Source organism: Cryptomeria japonica, chromosome 1 (genome assembly GCF_030272615.1).
Source record: "Cryptomeria japonica chromosome 1, Sugi_1.0, whole genome shotgun sequence".
Lineage (NCBI taxonomy): Eukaryota > Viridiplantae > Streptophyta > Pinopsida > Cupressales > Cupressaceae > Cryptomeria > Cryptomeria japonica.
Window position 1 is genome coordinate 427,563,475 of NC_081405.1, and position 18,709 is coordinate 427,582,183.

Sequence of the window (18,709 nt, forward strand, 5' to 3'; positions counted from 1 at the left end):
TATAAAGAGTCTCGTTGTGTTTATGTGTGTTTAGTTTATGTTTTAAACAGTGATTTTCGTGATTGAACGGTTATTTATGATTTAGTTTAAATAAATATTGGATGATTTTGTACGAAGAAATAATGTTTGAGTGAGTATTTTGGAGTTTTGGGGTTACTCAAGGTTGAAAAGGAAGTGATTGTTCATGTAAATATTAATATATGAAATTGGATCACTTGGGAATTCAGAAATGCATTTTAGTTAATTAGTTATTTTAATTATTTTCAAAAGTGAATAGTAATGTCATTTTATAAAGGGAAAAAGAGTGCATTTCATATTTAGTTATTTTTAGGAGGAGAAAACCCTCTCCATGCTTGGTCTTTCGGATTTTGAGTTTCAAATGGATAGTAGATGGATTATAATGGGATTTGATGCATTGGAGTACGAATTGGGAGGCCTTCAAGCTGTCCAAGGATTGTGTATTTTCATTTGGTATGTTGAGAGTTCTCTCCATTTACATTTTTGAGGAAAAAGAGGTATGGCTCTTCATATCTCTCTCATTTCTTCCTCTTTTGATTTGAAATTTGTTCAAATGAATTGTGAATGGAAAATAAGTGTTTTCAAACCTGGAATGAATGGATTTGAGTGAGTATTGAATTTGTTGTGCGAAATGGTGTTTTTAAATGTTATAATGCCAAAATTGTTTCGGATTGAGTATTTTGATGATTTTAAGTTGGATATGGGATGTTGCGCACCTAAGACCCAAAGGGTATATTCAGATTTTTATTTTCTTGCTTCCGAAATTTCTTCAAATTTTGAGCTCCATGGATGGTGGATGCTCATTTTAGTGGTTTTGTGAGGAAAATTGGAAAAATGTTGAAAGTGGAATTTGAGTGTTTTGATGTTATATTAAAATGTGGAAAGATATATTTATATTATAAGATTTTTTATTTGACTCGATTTGAGTACATTTTCACCCACCTATGGTCATTAGAATATTAAGAATGAATGGGAATAGTGAAATGAAATATGAGTGTTGCATTGTGTGTTGGATGATGGAAGTCGATGTGAAATGGTAGAATGTAACGAGGAATGATATTCTTGGCATGTTTGAATTGAATTAAAGTCGATATAGATGCTTGACCCATGTCTTCTTGGGTGTAATGAATCGATAGTTCATGATATGAGCAATTGAGATGGATGCAAATATTCTTAATGGAAATCAATTATGATTGATGCCTTGTGTTTATTTATGTGATTGTATTTGAGTTTCCGAATTCATGATGAGCACGATGAACCTTGGGTGTAGTTGATAGGGATGGTTGGGAAGTGGCTTCCAATGTGGTACCAAGCATGAGTGATCACTCAGTTGGCTCATTGGGAGTAATGTGAAACTAGTGATTGAGGCAAAATGTGGCTAAAGAATGTGTATAACTAAGTATGCATGTTTCCCCTCATGCCTAAGTGCTTGTTTGGGCTTGGGATGAGATGGGAAGGTGAGATCATCCATGAGATATGGCATATGGTTAGTGGGCTCCTCGTCTACGTGAGAGGATCACCCATTCCACAAGAGAAATCGGTGCTACACGATGACACTTCCCTATTGTTCTCCCTATCACCTAACCCCATCATAGATTGAGTAGTACCCATGATGTATTGTACTCTATGTGTAAATGACGATGATCTCTATGATCATGTGATTGTATGTTTACTCCGTGTTTGGAGTTTGTCTAAGCCATCTTCCCCAAGTGTCTTCTATGATTGTAGTGTTTGAGCTGGGTGTTCATCTCAACGAGCACAGTGGGGTGGGCCTACAAGCACCACATGGTCGGGTGGTATTTCAAACCACCATTGGGGACTGGAAACTTGGCATCGGATTCGGCATCGGACTTCTTCTTCTTCTCTCCTCTCATGCACTCTAGATTATGTTGAGGACCCTTTCCCTATGTGTTGCACTCATGTAGTTATGTATAATGGACTCTCACCATGAAGGGAAAGTAATAACAGAATTATCTATGTGGTTAAATAGATTTTCGTGTGCCGATGTGGTATCGGGCATGAAATGCATTGTATTCTCAATCTTGTGATTTCTATGTTGTATTATGGTTTATCATAGGAACACTTCAATTGGTGCACTAAAATGAATGTAGTTGTGTTCTAAGTAGTCTCGGAGATTGGATTAGTTGTCTCGCTTTGTTGTCTGGTGTTCTTGTTCGTTCTTGAGTAGTTTAATGAAGTTTGGGGTCAATCTAGACTTGTTCAGGACAATCTGTAAGGTGTCCCAAGGTGCCTCAGTGTGGTTTCTTGGTGCACCGGACATCCCTTAGTGTGTTGGTGAAGGTTTAGGGAAGTTTTGGGTGGATTAAATATGTTTTGGGTCCACCCGAGTCCCGACTTGTGTGATAGGTGTCATCCAATGAATTGGAGGCACCATTATTTTCTTGTTTTTGCCCCTTTTTGCCCAATTCTCTCTACCAAGTGTTGTGTGGGTCTTTTGACTTCACCAGGGGATCCAAGGTGTCTGAGAGGTCCATCTGTCCAACTGGGAAGCTCGCTAGTCAGGATAGATGTGCGTCTCAAAGGACAATAGCGCTTGGTCACCAGTCCCGAGACACTAGCGTGTCCTAGTGCCACTAGCACAGGACAAATACACTAGCGCACCATGCTAGTGTCCTCAAAACATGCATATGTCCTATTGGGTGGCCAGAGTTAGGTTCGAGAGTTGTCTTTTGTCATTCAGCCCAAAGAGGTTTCTAAGAGTTTGGGGTGTTCGTTTGGCCAGTTTCGGATGTGTTGTGAATTTAGTGATGCCTAGGAACCCTTAGAGGTGTCTTGGGTCAGTTATAAGTGAGTCAGCAAGGTGTTAGGAGTGTGTGTGTGTGTGAGTTGGGTTTCGTTGGAGCTCATTGGTGAAACCTAGGACCTAGTAGATGGTCCTATTTGTTGACCCAAGTCTTGTTAATTCAGGGGTGGTCATGTGTGATCCTAATCACCTAGTGACCTTGTTCTATGGTCTTGGAGACCTTTCCACATGTTCAGTTGGTGTTTCGTGTGTTTACTCTTCCCCATGTGCAATGTTGTGTATCGGCAAGTCGACCCTTCTAGAGGTTTGATCGTTAGTTCTTGGTTGTGCTTTATACGTGCAACTTATTTACTTCAAAAAAAAAAAAAACCATGTATTTCTTGTGTGTTTTGCTCTTATCTCTAAGGTTCCTGGCGGGGCATTACAAAAGTTCCTATCTAAGCTACTAACTCGACAGTCTACAATGGCTTTTTCTTAGCTGCTGAAGGAGGACGCTGAAGAGGCTTTTTCTTTTTCAATCTTTTGTTTTCCTGACTTCTGGACAAATTCTGTTTTCGAAATTTAGTTAATCATATTATTAGCGTCTTATACAGTTTCGATCTCAGACAGTAGTTTGAATTGTAACAGAGATGGTTGATATACTGCTAAGAGCCTGAGATGACTACTCTTATTGCTTATACTTATCATAGGCCCCTGAAATTTCAGTATGGAAAAAGTAAGCATAAACTTGTTCAGTGGAACTCTAGCGTACTCAGGGGGGAAAAGAAATAGCGCTGAAAGTTTAATAGTTGTCAAAAAATTAAGTCAATGGGATAAATGCCTACCACCTTCATTGTGATCATTATTGTAAAAATCTAAGTTTTGCTCCATCTGGTCCTTGAAAAATTGGACTGTGCAATCTAAAACAAAATGCCATTTGCACTGATAATTATTATATTGTACAAAACAGTGGGCTCGCAAATGCCCACGACCTAATTAATTTGATTGGAGCTGATAAGGCTCGTGACTACAGTCTACAAACAGAATACCATTTGCATTGGTAATTATACATGGTATGAAACAGTGGACCTGCAGATACTCATATCCGAATTCAAAATTTTGAATTAGCAAGCTCATGAATGTAACTTGGTAACTAATGCGTTATTGCGTGTCCAGTTGCAGATACCATTAAATTAGCAGGTAGAGAAAGTAATAAGGAGATACCGCGGTGAAGGTTCTTGGATTGAATAAAGTTGAGGCAATCATCTAATTTGCTGGTCTCGAATCTAACAAAATGAAGACGGCCGCCCAGAATGGGAGAGCGACGTCTTGTTATTGTTCTGGGCGATCTTTTATTATGATCCTCCAATTCCGACTCCACCTCCGCATGCCTCGAGAAGTATACTATCTTTATTAAGGATCCTGTTCATCACATATATGAATTGCAGTGGCATAGGCAAAGATTATGACAATGTCACTGGTGGGTACATGTGCGATTGCATACCTCCAAGGTCGATTGCAAAATGAGAAATGTCATCAGACTGATTGGGGAGAAGAATGGTGGGATTGCGGTCTTCAAAGTTGCCCTGAATGGCCGCGCCGCTCACATCCAGCTGAGGCCGCGACGACGACCTATGCATCTCCATCGCCTTCACCTCCACCTTTGGAATAGCACTAGTGCTACTTTCCTCCATCTTCGTGCACAATCTCACCTCACTACCTTTGATAATTGGAGAGCGGGGATAGCTTACCCACAGCTCGAAAACAAAAATGTAAATTTTGGTTTGGGGGGGGGGGATGAGGGGAGGAATCTAAGAAGTCTTTGCATCACGATAGAATAGGGAAGGGGAATCTTAGAACTTTTTAACAATTGACTAGAATATGATACGGGGATCTGAGAAGTCTTTTACATTTGGTTAGAATAGAAGATTTTATGTGAGGTTAAAGATGGTAGTAGATTTTGTTATTCTTTTAATTATTATATTTTTTATTGTTTAAAGTGTTAATTTAGTATTATTTAGTTTAATAAGGGATGCAATGCGTTAAGTTCATGTCAATAGTGTTGATAAAAGAAGAGAGATGTTTAGAATGGGAGAGTAAAAGGATGTGGAGAAATAGAGATAGAAAGGATGACATAATGAGAGAGGAGGAGATGGAGAGATAAAAAGGTAAAGATACATGAGGTGACATATAGAGAGTAGAGATAAGTAGATATATACATAGAGAGAGGGAGAGAGAAATAGAGATAGGGAGCAAATGGAGGGAGAGAGAAAGAGAAATAGAGGAGGCATGGAGTGAATAAGAGAGATATATGTAGATAATGAAACATTGATAGAGAGGGAGAGGAGACATTTGAAAAAAAAGATAAAGGGGAATAGTTAGAAATAAAGATAGAGATCTAGAGATACGGAGGGAGAAAAAAAGAGTTTGTGTGTGAGTGAGCATTATTATTTATAAAATGATTTGAAATATATTTACTAGTTGCAGATGACATTCTAGATATTTGCATGAAAAGAGCTAAAAAATTATAAATAAACATTTAAAAAGAGCTAAAGAGATATCTATATTAATTAAAGAATATGAATAAATAATACAAATAGAATATTTAATATTTTAATTAATATTATATATAAAAACTATAATATATTTTTATTTAATAATGTATATTACTAAGCATTACATATAATAATAAATATAAATCTTATTTATATAAAACACAAATAAATAATAAAGGTATCATATATCTAACATAAGTAAAATATAATATAAAGAAATTGTTAGAGGCGATGGGAGTACGACGTCAAGATTCTTGGATGTTGGTAATGAAGCAGCTGAGTATTTCAAAAGCATCTTAGGTAGCATTAGATAAATAAAATATAATATAAAGAAATTGTTAGAGGCAATGGGAGTATGACGTCAAGATTCTTGGATGTTGGTAATGAAGCAGCTGAGTATTTCAAAAGCATCTTAGGTAGCAACAATGTGGCTAGCAATCCTAACCTGAATTTAAATTTCATTTCAACGTTGGTTTCAAATGATGATAACCAAATGCTCTATGAACCAGTTGCTTTCGAAGAAGTTAGAAGTGCTCTTTTCCAGCTACACCCGAAGAAGGCTCTAGGCTTGGACACGCTCAATGCAAAGTTTTTTCAGATGTGTTGGCACTTCATGGGCCATGGATTTGGAAGATTGTGGTGGATTTTTCGTATCCATAAGAGGTATGTAAAAGAGATTAATAATACAATTATATAGCATTAATCCCCAAGAAACAATCATGTTCTTCTTTTAATGATTATAGGTTGAAATCCTTATGTAACACACTATATAAGGTTATATCCAAAGTCTTTGTCAATAGATTAAAAAAGGTACTCAGGAATGTGATATTTGAAGAACGATATGGCTTTACTCTAGGTAAAGATATCTTTGATTGCATTATTCTTACCAACGAAATCATTCATACTATGAAATCTGAAAATATTAAAGGAATGATGATAAAGCTAGATGTAAGCAAAGCCTACTACAGAGTTGTGTGGGAGTTCCTGCTACGAGTTATAAAGAAATTTGGAATTAGCGCTTATTAGATAGATCTGATACGCTTTTGTGTTTCAATGACAAGATTCTCAGTCTCAATTAATGGTGCACTATTTGGTTTTTTTTTAAAGCAACTAATGGAATTTGTCAAGGAGATCCCTTGTCTCTATTCCTATAAGTACTAAGAAGAGAGATCACTACTTGTAGGAATAGTGGAATTTGGAGAGGAATCTGAATAGTGGATGATTATGACCCTATTACCCACACACAGCTTGCTAATGACACTGCTTTATTTGGGGAAGCCAATGTTAGGGAAGCCCAAGCTATAAAGGAGACATTGGAAAAATATACTCAGCAATCTGGTCAATTCATGAACAAAGAAAAATTAATTTTTTTTTCTTTAACAAAAAAAAGAGTGTACAGAGAAAGATAGTGAATTTAGTTGGCTTTTATATTGCTTCATTTTCGACCAAGTATCTTGGAGCTCCAATCTACAAGGTGGTGTGCAAATCAAAACACTATGATGAATTGGCTGAGAAGTGCAGGAATAAAGCTTCCTCTTGGAAATTCAAGTGGTTCACGTTGGTTGGCAGGTTGACGATGATCAAATCTGTTCTTTTTGCTATGCCAATCTTATGTTATGTCTTGCCTACTTATCACACACAAGATTGAATCAAATTTAGAGAGCATATTAAAGAAATTTATGTGGGAAGGTTCCAAGGATGAGAGGAAAATACCATTAATCAGGTGGGATTCGGTGTGTAAGTAGAAGATGGTTGGTGGTGTTGGGTTGAGGAAAATGAGATTACAAAATCTGGCCCTTGGTGCCAAGCTCGTCTAGAAGATGTACAGGACTCCAGAAAGGTAATGGTGTCGCATATTTCAAAGGAAGTACTTAGATGATGCAAATCTGAATCGAATTCTAACTATTGCAAATACTAGCAAAGGCTTGGCCATGTGGAAGTTTTTATGGGAAGCCAGACAATTGATTACCAACCATCTTGCCTAGAGAATTAATAATGGCCAGCCTGTGAATTTTTGGACTGATTCATAGAATAGGCAATATCAGTTTGATTGATGCACTAGATGTTGGGAGCCAGGTGGATAGGTCGATAGAGGTGTTTGGCTTAAAGGTTGCAAATTACTTTGAAGTGGTACATGGTATGCATGGTCAAGAATTTTGTTGAATAGATATAGCTAGACTGAATCTAATTGGAGACATCTAATCTGCTTTAAAGGAGAAGCTTGACAGGTGCAGAATAGTTCTTAGAAATTAAGAGGATGAAATTATATATGGTCCAGGGCGAAGTCTAGGGAATACTCAGTCAAATTAGGCTATCAAATTTAGGAAAGGCTTGCTGAGGTTGGTGGCAAGCATGTCTCCCTATGCTGGGATTAGGCAACCCTCCTTAAGGTAGGAGCATTTTTTGGGGTTGTGTTGTATATGACCATTGACAGACTATTCCTGAATTGTAGCTATTCCTCGAAGTGTTGGGCAGGAGCATTTCTTTGGGTTGTGTTGCACATGACCATTGACAGACTATTCCTAAATTGTAGATGTGGAATCAGTGGATTATATTTTCCTAAATTCTAGCTATTCCTCAAAGTGTTGGGATTGGTTATCTAGTTCGCTTTGTTGGGAGGGGTTGAGGCAGGAGTGTTTGTATAAGTTTTTACAAAGTTGGCCATCTATTTGCAAGAAATCTCTTTAGACGGTCATTTGGATCATAGCTCCATCATCATTAGTATGGAATAGCTAGAAGGAGTATAATAGGAGAATTTTTTTAAGATTTCAAAATGTCAAGTGAGGAACTCAATTGTAAAACTAAGAAGGAGATTGTGGAAGTTGCAAATATAAATGTTAGATTCAAAAGGACGATATTTTTTTCTAGATGGGATGAATGGATTCAAGGACAATGGAAATATCTAAAAAGGTCAGTCATTCCTACTCAGGCTAGAAAAATTGATAGGAGGATGATAGTATGGAAGTGCCCCAAGTTGTACAGATGGAAGCTAAACATTGATGGCGCAACTAAGGGCAATCCTGGCCCAACTGGCATCGATTGCATAATTAAGGATTGGAATGGTAAGTGTGTTTGGGTGGCATCAAAGCGAATGGGTTGGGCCACTAACAATGAAGCTAAATTTGAATCACTGATGTTAGGATTGAGAGTATGTAAAGAAAAAAATATTTGTATAGTTGACATCAAGGGCGATTCTCAAATATGTGTACAGGCTATGATGCGAGGAGAAACACTCAACTAGAAATTATGTACATTTGGATAAAGATTGCCAAAGATTTTCTTTTGGAATTGGGGGACCACTATTTCCCATATCTATTATGAAGCTAATATGGTTGTGGATCTAGTTGCAAACATTGGGGTTGGTCAAGAATAGGATGTCATCTTGGGGTCGGACACTTCAGTCTAGGCGAAACTTCAAGATATTTTAGATAAGGAGTGTTGACGAGTAGGTGTGAATCTCTATGTCAGGTCTAAAATGGTGCAGTACTCGTATCTTATCAGTCATAGAAGATCAAGCTTTGATTCTAATGAGTTCTCTTTGGACCTCTTGCGGTGTGATCTGTAATGCCCCGCTAGGAAACCCCGAAGGGATAAAGATAAAACACACGAATAGAGTGCAAATAATTTTTATTTTTTTTAAATAAGACACAACATAATGATACAATGAGTTATCAAAAGCTCAGATAACACAACGGAAGACTAAACAATACCTAAGGAGTTTCCCAACCTGATTACTTAATTTAACATCTAACTCAACTCAAGCCATTTGATCCAATTAAGCAGGTTAACTTAATTTCATGATATTACTTTAAACAAGGATATAATTTGTTCAATAAATTAAATTTTAGATAATAGGACGCGTTCATCCATTATGGTTTAAGATGTAGCTAACATGAGGAAATTCACCCATTAAAGTTAAAACATAGATATCATGTGGTCGTTCATCCATTAGAGTTAAAATATAGATAACTTAATGAAGTTCATCCATTAGAGTCAAAATATAGATAACTTAATGAGTTTAACCATTAATGTTAAATATTAGATAACATGATTAGGTTCATCCAATAAATTTTAACCATTCTTTACATTCAATCTTACATTAAACATATGCCATGCATCTAGTTTCATAGTATACTTTAGCTTCATCATAAACAAATGAATACTTTCCATGCTTACTTAATTGCGCTATCAATAACTGAATATATTCCATTAATCAAATCTACATTCTTTTATGATCCTAATTTATGCATTTAATAAAATGACTACATACATGCATGCATGATCAACTTCATCTAAACCACTATACACATTCTAATAACATAATGCCATCCATAGATGTTGAACTAAAAGGAAACATAAGAATGTAAAAACACCACATAACACCGAAATGATCTCGGAGTTCACCCCTAGTGGGCTACATCTTCTGGTCTGCTCAACTGCAAGACCCCTCTGATAATTAAATAATAGAGAAGAATACATACAGTTCACATCATTTACAATCCTGCCATCAAGGCGAACATAACCAATAATACATGTGACCCCATTGGTCAAATTAATACATGAATGATCCCTCAATAGGAAAGGATCCAACTAAACATAATAAAAAAAACAATAATAACAGATCAACTGGAGCATCCGCAAAATTAACTCTTCGCAACCCATCATAAACATCCCATGGTCTAACATGAAAATCAAGTTCTCAAGAGGGCAATAAACATCAGGACGACTCCACAATCGGGCTTCGATCAAAGGCAACACAACAACATACTGGCGATCATATTCAAACGAACTCCTAAAACCCAAGAATATACAAGGTCAAGCAAACAAAGTTCAGTAGGGTAGATTACTCACTTGGTCAAACTAGACTGCATACGAGGTGCACTGACCGACGGTGCTCTAACTAGAGACCTGACCAGCTATGGTCTACCACAAACCAATATTTAACACACACACAAAGGAAATGATCGAATGCAAACTATCACACAAAAACAATCAAGATTCGAAATCAAGGACATAAACCGATACCCAAATCAACAACCGACAATAACCAAAATTACAAACAAGGACTTTCCATTTCTTAAAAAAATGTGAATACAAAAGATTACATGCATAGGCAGAGATTAGGAGGGACAATCTATTCCACATTGGTTAAACATTAAAATCAATCCAGTTTTCTAACGGATCTAAGTTGACTGTAGTAATCTGCCTCATCTAGGTATAGGTTGGTCATAGCTATCTAACTATCTAAGTTCATTTTGCATTTGAAGCTAATATAATCACTTCGTCCTAAGTTCTTATCCAAAAACTCATAATCATAAATATTCTATAAGCAGAACGCCCAATGATATAAAACAATTATTCAGATTAATCAGCTAACATATGATATTTATTGTTCAAAATAAATCATCATTATTATTCTTTTCGAAATAAATAAACCACTCTCATATCTCCAAAACCAGCATATACTTTCCAAAAATGAAAATATACATACAAAGAAACAAAAGAAATAGATAAACATTTCCCAATGAAATATAATTTCCTTTGCACATATTAAAACAAATACACGATCTAAAGATATTAATATATATATATATATATATATATATATATATATATATATATATATATATATATATATATATATATACCTAAATTAATAAATTAATGACTGAACAATAATTATTATATATTTGAAAATATACGCTAATTAAGAATCAACAATTAATATATAATTAATAATATATATTAATATATTAATTATTACAATTAACGTATATTTAGTAATATACATTAATTATTAATTAATAATTAATATATAATTAATAAAATATATTAAATAAAATTTAATAATAAAACATTTAAATAAACAAAATTTAAATTTAATAAAAATAAATAAATTTGTTTTAATAGCCACACGATTTCTATCATTTCTCAAAAACCCAGAACTTTATTTTTACGAAATTTATAAAAAAAGTTAGAATACAAAGTCACCAAGAAACCCCAAAAATTTCGTAGAAACCCAGTTTGTAAATTTGAAGATATCATTGACATTATGAAACAACATAATAAAAACTTCTACAGGGTTTACATTTTGGAACAAAATTTGGCAGCATAACAACATGCTAGGGAAGAATTCTTAAACCAAAATAATTCCTTACAGCTTAAATTTAATGGAAGTAAAACATGAATCAAAAATATATTCAACCAGAAATTGGAAATCAAATAACAAAATCATGAAAAGTTTTATGGTCCATTTCATTTTTCCCCAAACTTAAAAAAATGGAAACTAATTAAATACTGGTAAAAGGAATTCAACCAATCCAGAATTCTGTGACAACACAGAGAGGGAAAAATATCAGTAAGAATTTTTAAAACAAAATGAAACCCCGGATTTCTTCAACCAAAAATCATTTTAGGCAACAAGAATCATTGCTCACACATGATTCCACCATTCAGCCAAACTCTAGACTAATTTCTCAATCAAACATAATCCTGAGAGCTTTCAATGGAGATTTAAACCAAAAAAACAATACAGGGAGAATACCAAACCCAATCTTTGATTAAGCAAAGAACCAAAATGATACATATATTCCTACCTCATTTAGCAATCCTAGAAGAGATTTGTTGAAGGGTCCAACCTGCAAGCTCCAGTTCAATTCTTCTCTTCCAGACATATTTTTCCCCAAAATTTCTCCATAACCTCTTCCCAAAATGTCTCTCCGGAATCTCCAAAAATTATTCTCCCTCAAAAATATTTCCCAACCCTAGGTTATATGGGAAAAATTTTGACCAAAAATCCCCTTTTTGCATTTAAAATCTTTTTATTTAAAATACCATCCCAAAATTTTTATTTTTGAATTTAAAATACTTTTATACCATTTATTTCTAATTTAGAAAAATCAAAATGCCTCTTCCTCAATTAATTTCTAATTTTCTTAATTTTAAGAAAACTATCATTTATATTTCAAATTATTTAATGAGGGTAAAATATCTTTGATTAAAATAAAATCTCCAAATTCATTCTTTCAAAACTATATCAAATATAAATATAAAACTTGCTTTTCTAATTAAAATTGATTTTCTTTAAATAACTAAAATCAACCTTTCTATTTTTAAAAGGCAAGAGATTAAATTAATTCTATTTCAAATTAATTTAAATCTTTCTTTTCCAAAAGCATAACTAAGTAAATTAGTCCATTAAAATTTACCATTTAATTTAAACTAGCTACTAATTTGCATTGAGCAATTCTAAATAACGATTAATTGCATAAAGGAAACCTGTTTAATTTAGTCCCTTAATTTTTAATGCATAAACACAACTTAATCAAATAATAAAAAAAAAAGATTAAGCACTCAATTTAACCACACACATAAAACATGCAATCCAAGAAAGCCAATCAAATAGACGACCTGCATACCCAACCAAAGGAATACTGAGAGACGACTGACAACGCTCACATGAGCACGACTAGGGTCAAATGAGGGTCTCCCGACCACCTAATCTAATTTCTAAGGGTTAATGAGGAGCACTCAAACCTGTGAACCCAGAAGGAGTCGAACCTCGCACCCATGTGGTACTATACCTGCAATCTCCTGCAACCATGAATCACACATGCATATATGTATACATATATTTAATAAGAGTGTTAGCTCAAGATTAATAGCACAATTCGGGAGAATAATAAACTTACATATGAATTGATGTGACAACCACATTAACAGGTACACACATTAATTAAAACATCTGACTATAACATGATAACTAGCCAAGATTAAAATCTGATTAGGGCAGGGGTACTACATGATCTAAGGATATATTATTGACTTACTTGGAGTTGAGTATGTACATCGAATCTATTGTTTATTTTTATTTTTGGCGATAACTCAACTTTATCTACAGCGTTAGGATTTTGTGTGCTTCCTTGGGATGATTCAAATGTGGCTTTGATATTTATCTAAAGTTGAAGGGCTTCAATAGAGAAGGTCTAGGTGTGTGTATTGGTTGCAATGGGGCATTTTTTTAGCTTCAACTGCCTTTGCAAGGATGAGGGAATGGATGAGCAATGTAGAGGATTGTTCATTATCGACTTTGAGGAAGCACTAGTGGTTTTACGTGTGGTCATCATGGCGAGTTTCGAGGATGAGATCCACTGGCACGATGGCCAAATTTACTTGGCACTGTTTGGATCAAGAGAAAGATGTATTGAACTGGGAGATGGAAAGGATGGTAATGTTGGTTGAAATTTTTGTACACCTAGGAAGATGTGCAAAATTGTAGTTTCAGCCACAGTGTGTTAGTATAAACTCTCCTAATTTAGGGAAGGTTCCCCCTTTGCTTTCTATAAACTAAACTACTCTAATATGGGTGAGACAATAGGCTTTCTTCTTCTTTCAAGAAAGATTATATTATTTTCTCTTCATAGAAAAATAACAACAATTAAAAATAAATAACATAAGCAACTTATAAAGTAAAATGAGAGAGAGGAAATGAAGTTTTTTGAAAGCACAAAGACTTTTGTCACCTCCTCCGGGACAAGAAAACAATATCAAGCACAAAGTCTTGAATATGTGCAATACTGTCTACCCTTTTATAATGATAACTTCAAGAACAAGTGCAATGTATAGCAGCGCAAAGTCTACAAATATAATGCACTCTAAAACTACTTTATATGGGGATTATTACAAGCACAAAGTCTTGCAACACTTCTCAACTTCAAATTGCAAACTTAAAACTAATTTCACCCTCAATATCTGCAACACAAAGTCTGCAATTATTTGGAGTGCATCTCTTTTAAACAACCTTCCACAACCTTAGGTAAGCAAAAAGATATATCCCAAAAATGACACAAGATCACAATGGGAACAAAACAATATTTCAACACGAAGTTTGAAATCCCACACTTCTTTATATTACTCAAAAGATGACAATTTACATCTATAAAGCTCAGAGTCTTTATGAGTATTAAATCTTGCAGAGTTTACTTGCTTACCAAAAGATAGATAATACAATAGGCCTCCTCAAGTATTTATAGGAGAAGAGGCTTGAGAAAAAGAAGGGAGGATTCCAACTAGCTTGGACCTATTCAACAACTATCTACGACTTATTCAAAATTGCAAGCCCTGTTCTAAATTGACTTGTAATTACAAAAGTGCAAGTGATGATTTAACTTGCAATTACAAAATTATTTTTACATGTAAACTTATCAAAAATAAAACTACAATTTAATAATTCTTCCTTGCAACTCATCAGGATTTGGCTCATGGGTATTCTTTAGCAACAATAATCATTTTGATAAGGACATCACAACAACTAAGAACTATAAGTCTATGTTTCTTTAGAACAATTTAATTTTCTTGTAGAAAGGTTTGGTATTTCACCAAAGCCTGAATTGATGTAACTGAAAACTATTCAACTTCTGATTCTTGATGAATCTTTCTTCTTAAGTCAGAAATAACTTCTTCTTCAAATAACAACTCCTCATCTTGACTTACAATCTTACATGCAATTTTCTCAAAATGAGAAATAACATTTGGCACCATTTCCATGCGCAATTTTGAAGCATCATCAATTTCTTGAATTCATTCTTTTAGAACAAAGGATTTATTCTCTAAAAGTTCTCCAAATTCTATATACATGGTTCTGATAGGAATAATGTCATTTTCTTGCAGAACATCCAACTTTTCTTGTGGCAACCTATGCCAAATTCTTAAGTTGCTCTCAATATTTTTCCAGATTTTGTTTGAAAGCCTCAGAAGTATAGTTTAATTTTACCTTGGTCATTTCCAGTTTGACCTTCACTTGGAATGTTTCCTTCAACACCTGAGCACATAGATCAGAAACCTGATCTACCTAAGAATCAATTGCTCGCGCTTTTTTAGCAAATCGTTCAATTTCCCTGATTGATTCTTCTGAGACAAAACAAGCTGAAGGATTGATCCCTTCCTCAGAAGATTTAGTGATTTTTTGGATCATTGAGATAAGCTACAAAATTTTCTCTTTCATCTTGTCTTTCTTTGTCAGGAGTTCATCATATCACTGCACTAATGAAGTCACTGAGTGTTGAGCATCATGCATGACAATTGCATGTGTTTGCTTACCAAGTTCCACCCTTGTGATTTTATAATATAAATCTTGCATCTCTTCATGTTGCTTGTCCACAATTGGTTCAACGATTTCTGCAACTTTCATTCTTTCGTTGTCTACTATCACTCTTAAAACTGTTTTAGCCCTTTTAGTAGCCTTGGGTTTAGACTTTTTAAGTTGTTAAAAATCAAAGATATCGAGAGAAATTTCTTGCTTCTTTCTCTTAGGAGTGAAGGAACCAAGCCATTGAAATAAAGCCATCGAATTTGTCTTTGAAATAGCTGGAGGTGGTGAAGAAACATACTCCATTTGGATTACAGTTATTACCCTTGGAGAAGTTTATGTTTGAACATCAATCATCACCTACTCAGCAAGCAAAGGATGTGATGATTCCATCATGAACTTCTCAAAATTTGTAGCGGTAGTATCAATTTCTGCCAATGACAAGTTGGGAAAAGAAACATATACATTATTCTCATAAAAAAATGTTCGACAAGTCCTCATGTGAATGATCAAGAGATGGCTCTGATGCTGAAATTGGAATAACATTCTTAGCAAACACACTCAATGGCCCAAGAGAAATGTGAATAGTGGAAAAAGAATCCACATCAGTATCAAAAGGAGACATGGTCACATCCAAAGGAATTTGAGAAGGAACTTCGTGAGGTGACTCTGAAGTTGTGGACTTAGGAGCACCATCTTGTTGTTTTTCTTCCTCTGGATCTTCAGAATCAATAACCTAAATATGAAGTTGTGGTTTCTCTTTTCCTTTCACTGTTACTTCTTCGGGAGGAATTACCATTTCTCTATTGACTCTTAACTTAATCCATGTAGTAGGAGATGATGCACTTTCCTTGTTATCAACTTTGATTTTAGATTTGCATTCAATAGGCCTTGTAGAATCATCATCTTTGCCAATATTGATTTTGATGTCTATCATTACTTTTGAGCCAAGCATTGGTGTTAGCTAAAAAAGGTTGGAATCTATCCAGAATAGAGGTACATTATTTTTGTGACCATTGAATTAATTGAAGTGGTGCTTCATCAACTCTCTTTTCAACATACTCAGAATCAACTATGTTCCGATCATCAACCATTCCTTCAGGAATGTTTCTCCAGTTCAAGTCAACAAGTTTCTTAAGTGTGAGCCTGTAGTGATCCATCCTACAAATCTCCTCTTTTCTGCGAAGATCAACCCAAATGTCCTCTATGCGATGCTCATGTGTGAAAGACCTTTTAATCATTTCTTTCATCCTCTGACAATCAAAACATTTCCTTGCCTTGAGTCTTTTGAGCTTAATTTCCTACATCTCAATCTCCATGGCTTTAGCTTTTGTAGACGTCATGAAGGAATATCGACCAATCTGCAATGGGTTACTTGATGATATCCCCATTCCAACTTTATGTCAAATTGATTATTGTGCATGAACTGCCATAATTTGTCTACCCAACTCCATAAGGATGATCTTGTTGGTTGAGTATCTCATAATCATATATGATTGCTCATTGTAGCATCCAACTCTCATATAGGTAAAAGTTGGGAACTTAAGGAATAAACAGTCGTATTCATTCACTCTCTCCCATGCAACATCTGACACTCTTCTATTCTCCAATGTTTTATCAAATTAACATATGTAGTGACAAAAAAAATCATCTTGAACTCTTTTGTAATGGATCTTGTTGGGTCTCAAAGGCAGTTGATCATAATATTCCCACACAGGCACAAGCGAGCGATCACCCTTGGTAGAAAAACTAGGGAAATGTTTGAGTGATGCTGCTATATATACCAGATATGAATTCATGTAGAAAGACAAAGTGGTAGGAACTTTGGTAAGTTGTTCACACAAAGCATCACTAATAATCTCAACCCAAAAGATGTGTTGGGATTGCCTGATGAGCACAATGAATTGGTACATCCATGGTTCAAAGATATTAGAATGCTCCAAACCCATGAAACTTCTTAAGAGAGTAATTGTGTCACCAATCTCTCCCTTGAAGTCACAATGAAACAAATTGGCCCACCGTGTGAGACAAGTCTGGGGTTCATGAATCCATTTATTAATATGATGCTTGCATTCCTTCTCCCTTTGTAAATAGTACTTTTTCGCACTTTCTTTTGAGATTTCCTTATAAATAGGAGTTGTAGGTACTTTGAAAATCTTCTCAATGGTTTCAACATCTAAGCGAATAACAACCTCTTCATCATCATCTCTAATAGTTCTGGTTTCCCGATCAAAATGAGAAGCACAGGCAAGAATAAATTTCGTCTCTAGGGCAGCCACTGGGAAAGAAGTAACAAGATGAATCTAATTGTCCAATAAATGTTGCATATTGTGATCCTTAGGTTTTTCAAGCCTTTTAAGGAAATCTGACATATCCACATGTCCAATTTTTGTATCTTTAATCTCCTCCTATGAAGAAGAAACTTGTGAAAGAGAAATCTTGTTTTGGTATTTGTCGTACTTGTACTTCATCTTCTTGTGGGAAGATGATGTCGACAAATCGATCATCGAACATGTATGTGTAATGTTGTGATGAAAATCCAAAAGTATCAAAGCAACATCGTGATCTACATAAGAAGCCATATTATCTTCTTCAAATGTGAAAAACACAAACCCTAGCCCTGAAGCTCTCGAAGAAGGGGTGATGAATAAACAGGAGGCTTTAAAGGTATGGCTTTTGACCAATTTTGAATCTTAAAAGGTATACTGAAAGTATGAAAAAGGGGAAAAACTCTTGTGAAGACACAATTGCGATCAGGTTTTAAAATTTTGATTGCAAGTATACTTATAATGGTAAAAGTGAGCGAAGGTGTGACGAATGAATGCAATGATGAGAATAGGAATTTTGACATGAGGGAAATGATGGAAAGAATTATTTTGACCAATGATGGCAAACTTAGATGACCATGTATAGGTATGGAAAGGGACATTTTCAGCTTGGCAACTTGGAGAGAGAGAAAAACTTCTACTTGTAATCAGATTTATAAAACCCGAAATCAAGTGAATGAGTTGAAAACTCGGCATTTTTTACTTTGTAAAAAGAATGTTTTACTCTTTTTACCAAAAGGGAAGAACAATGTTATCACTGTTACTTGTGATCGGGTTTCAAAAACTCAAATACAAGTAAATATGAAAAAAATTGCAAGAGGGAAAAACATGCAAATTCACAAGTTATATTCAAAGAACAAAACAACTTGGGAAGAATCTATAGAAACCCAAAATCTTAGCAAGAGCATGATTATTTACAAGCTTGATCAAACAAGAACATGGAGAAACTAAAAAGCAAATAAAAACAACCAAAGAAAAC

General features: G+C 34.8%; 1 protein-coding gene across 4 annotated transcripts in view; it reads right to left on the reverse strand.

Moving 5' to 3' along the window:
• LOC131065083 (pantothenate kinase 2) overlaps window positions 1–4,566 on the reverse strand; it is a 345,145-nt gene extending 340,579 nt beyond the window's left edge. For 2 of the 4 annotated variants that reach the window (XM_057999495.2, XM_057999488.2), the window contains exons 1-2: window positions 4,266–4,565; window positions 3,986–4,183 (exon numbers count right to left, since the gene is read on the reverse strand). In XM_057999495.2, coding sequence (XP_057855478.2) covers window positions 3,986–4,183; window positions 4,266–4,455 — 388 coding nt within the window. In that variant the 5' untranslated portion in view covers window positions 4,456–4,565. Of the gene's footprint in view, window positions 1–3,985; window positions 4,184–4,265 lie in introns of all 4 variants that reach the window. The other 2 variants (XM_057999509.2, XM_057999502.2) reach the window with 2 other exon arrangements.
• Window positions 4,567–18,709: the final 14,143 nt, after the last annotated feature.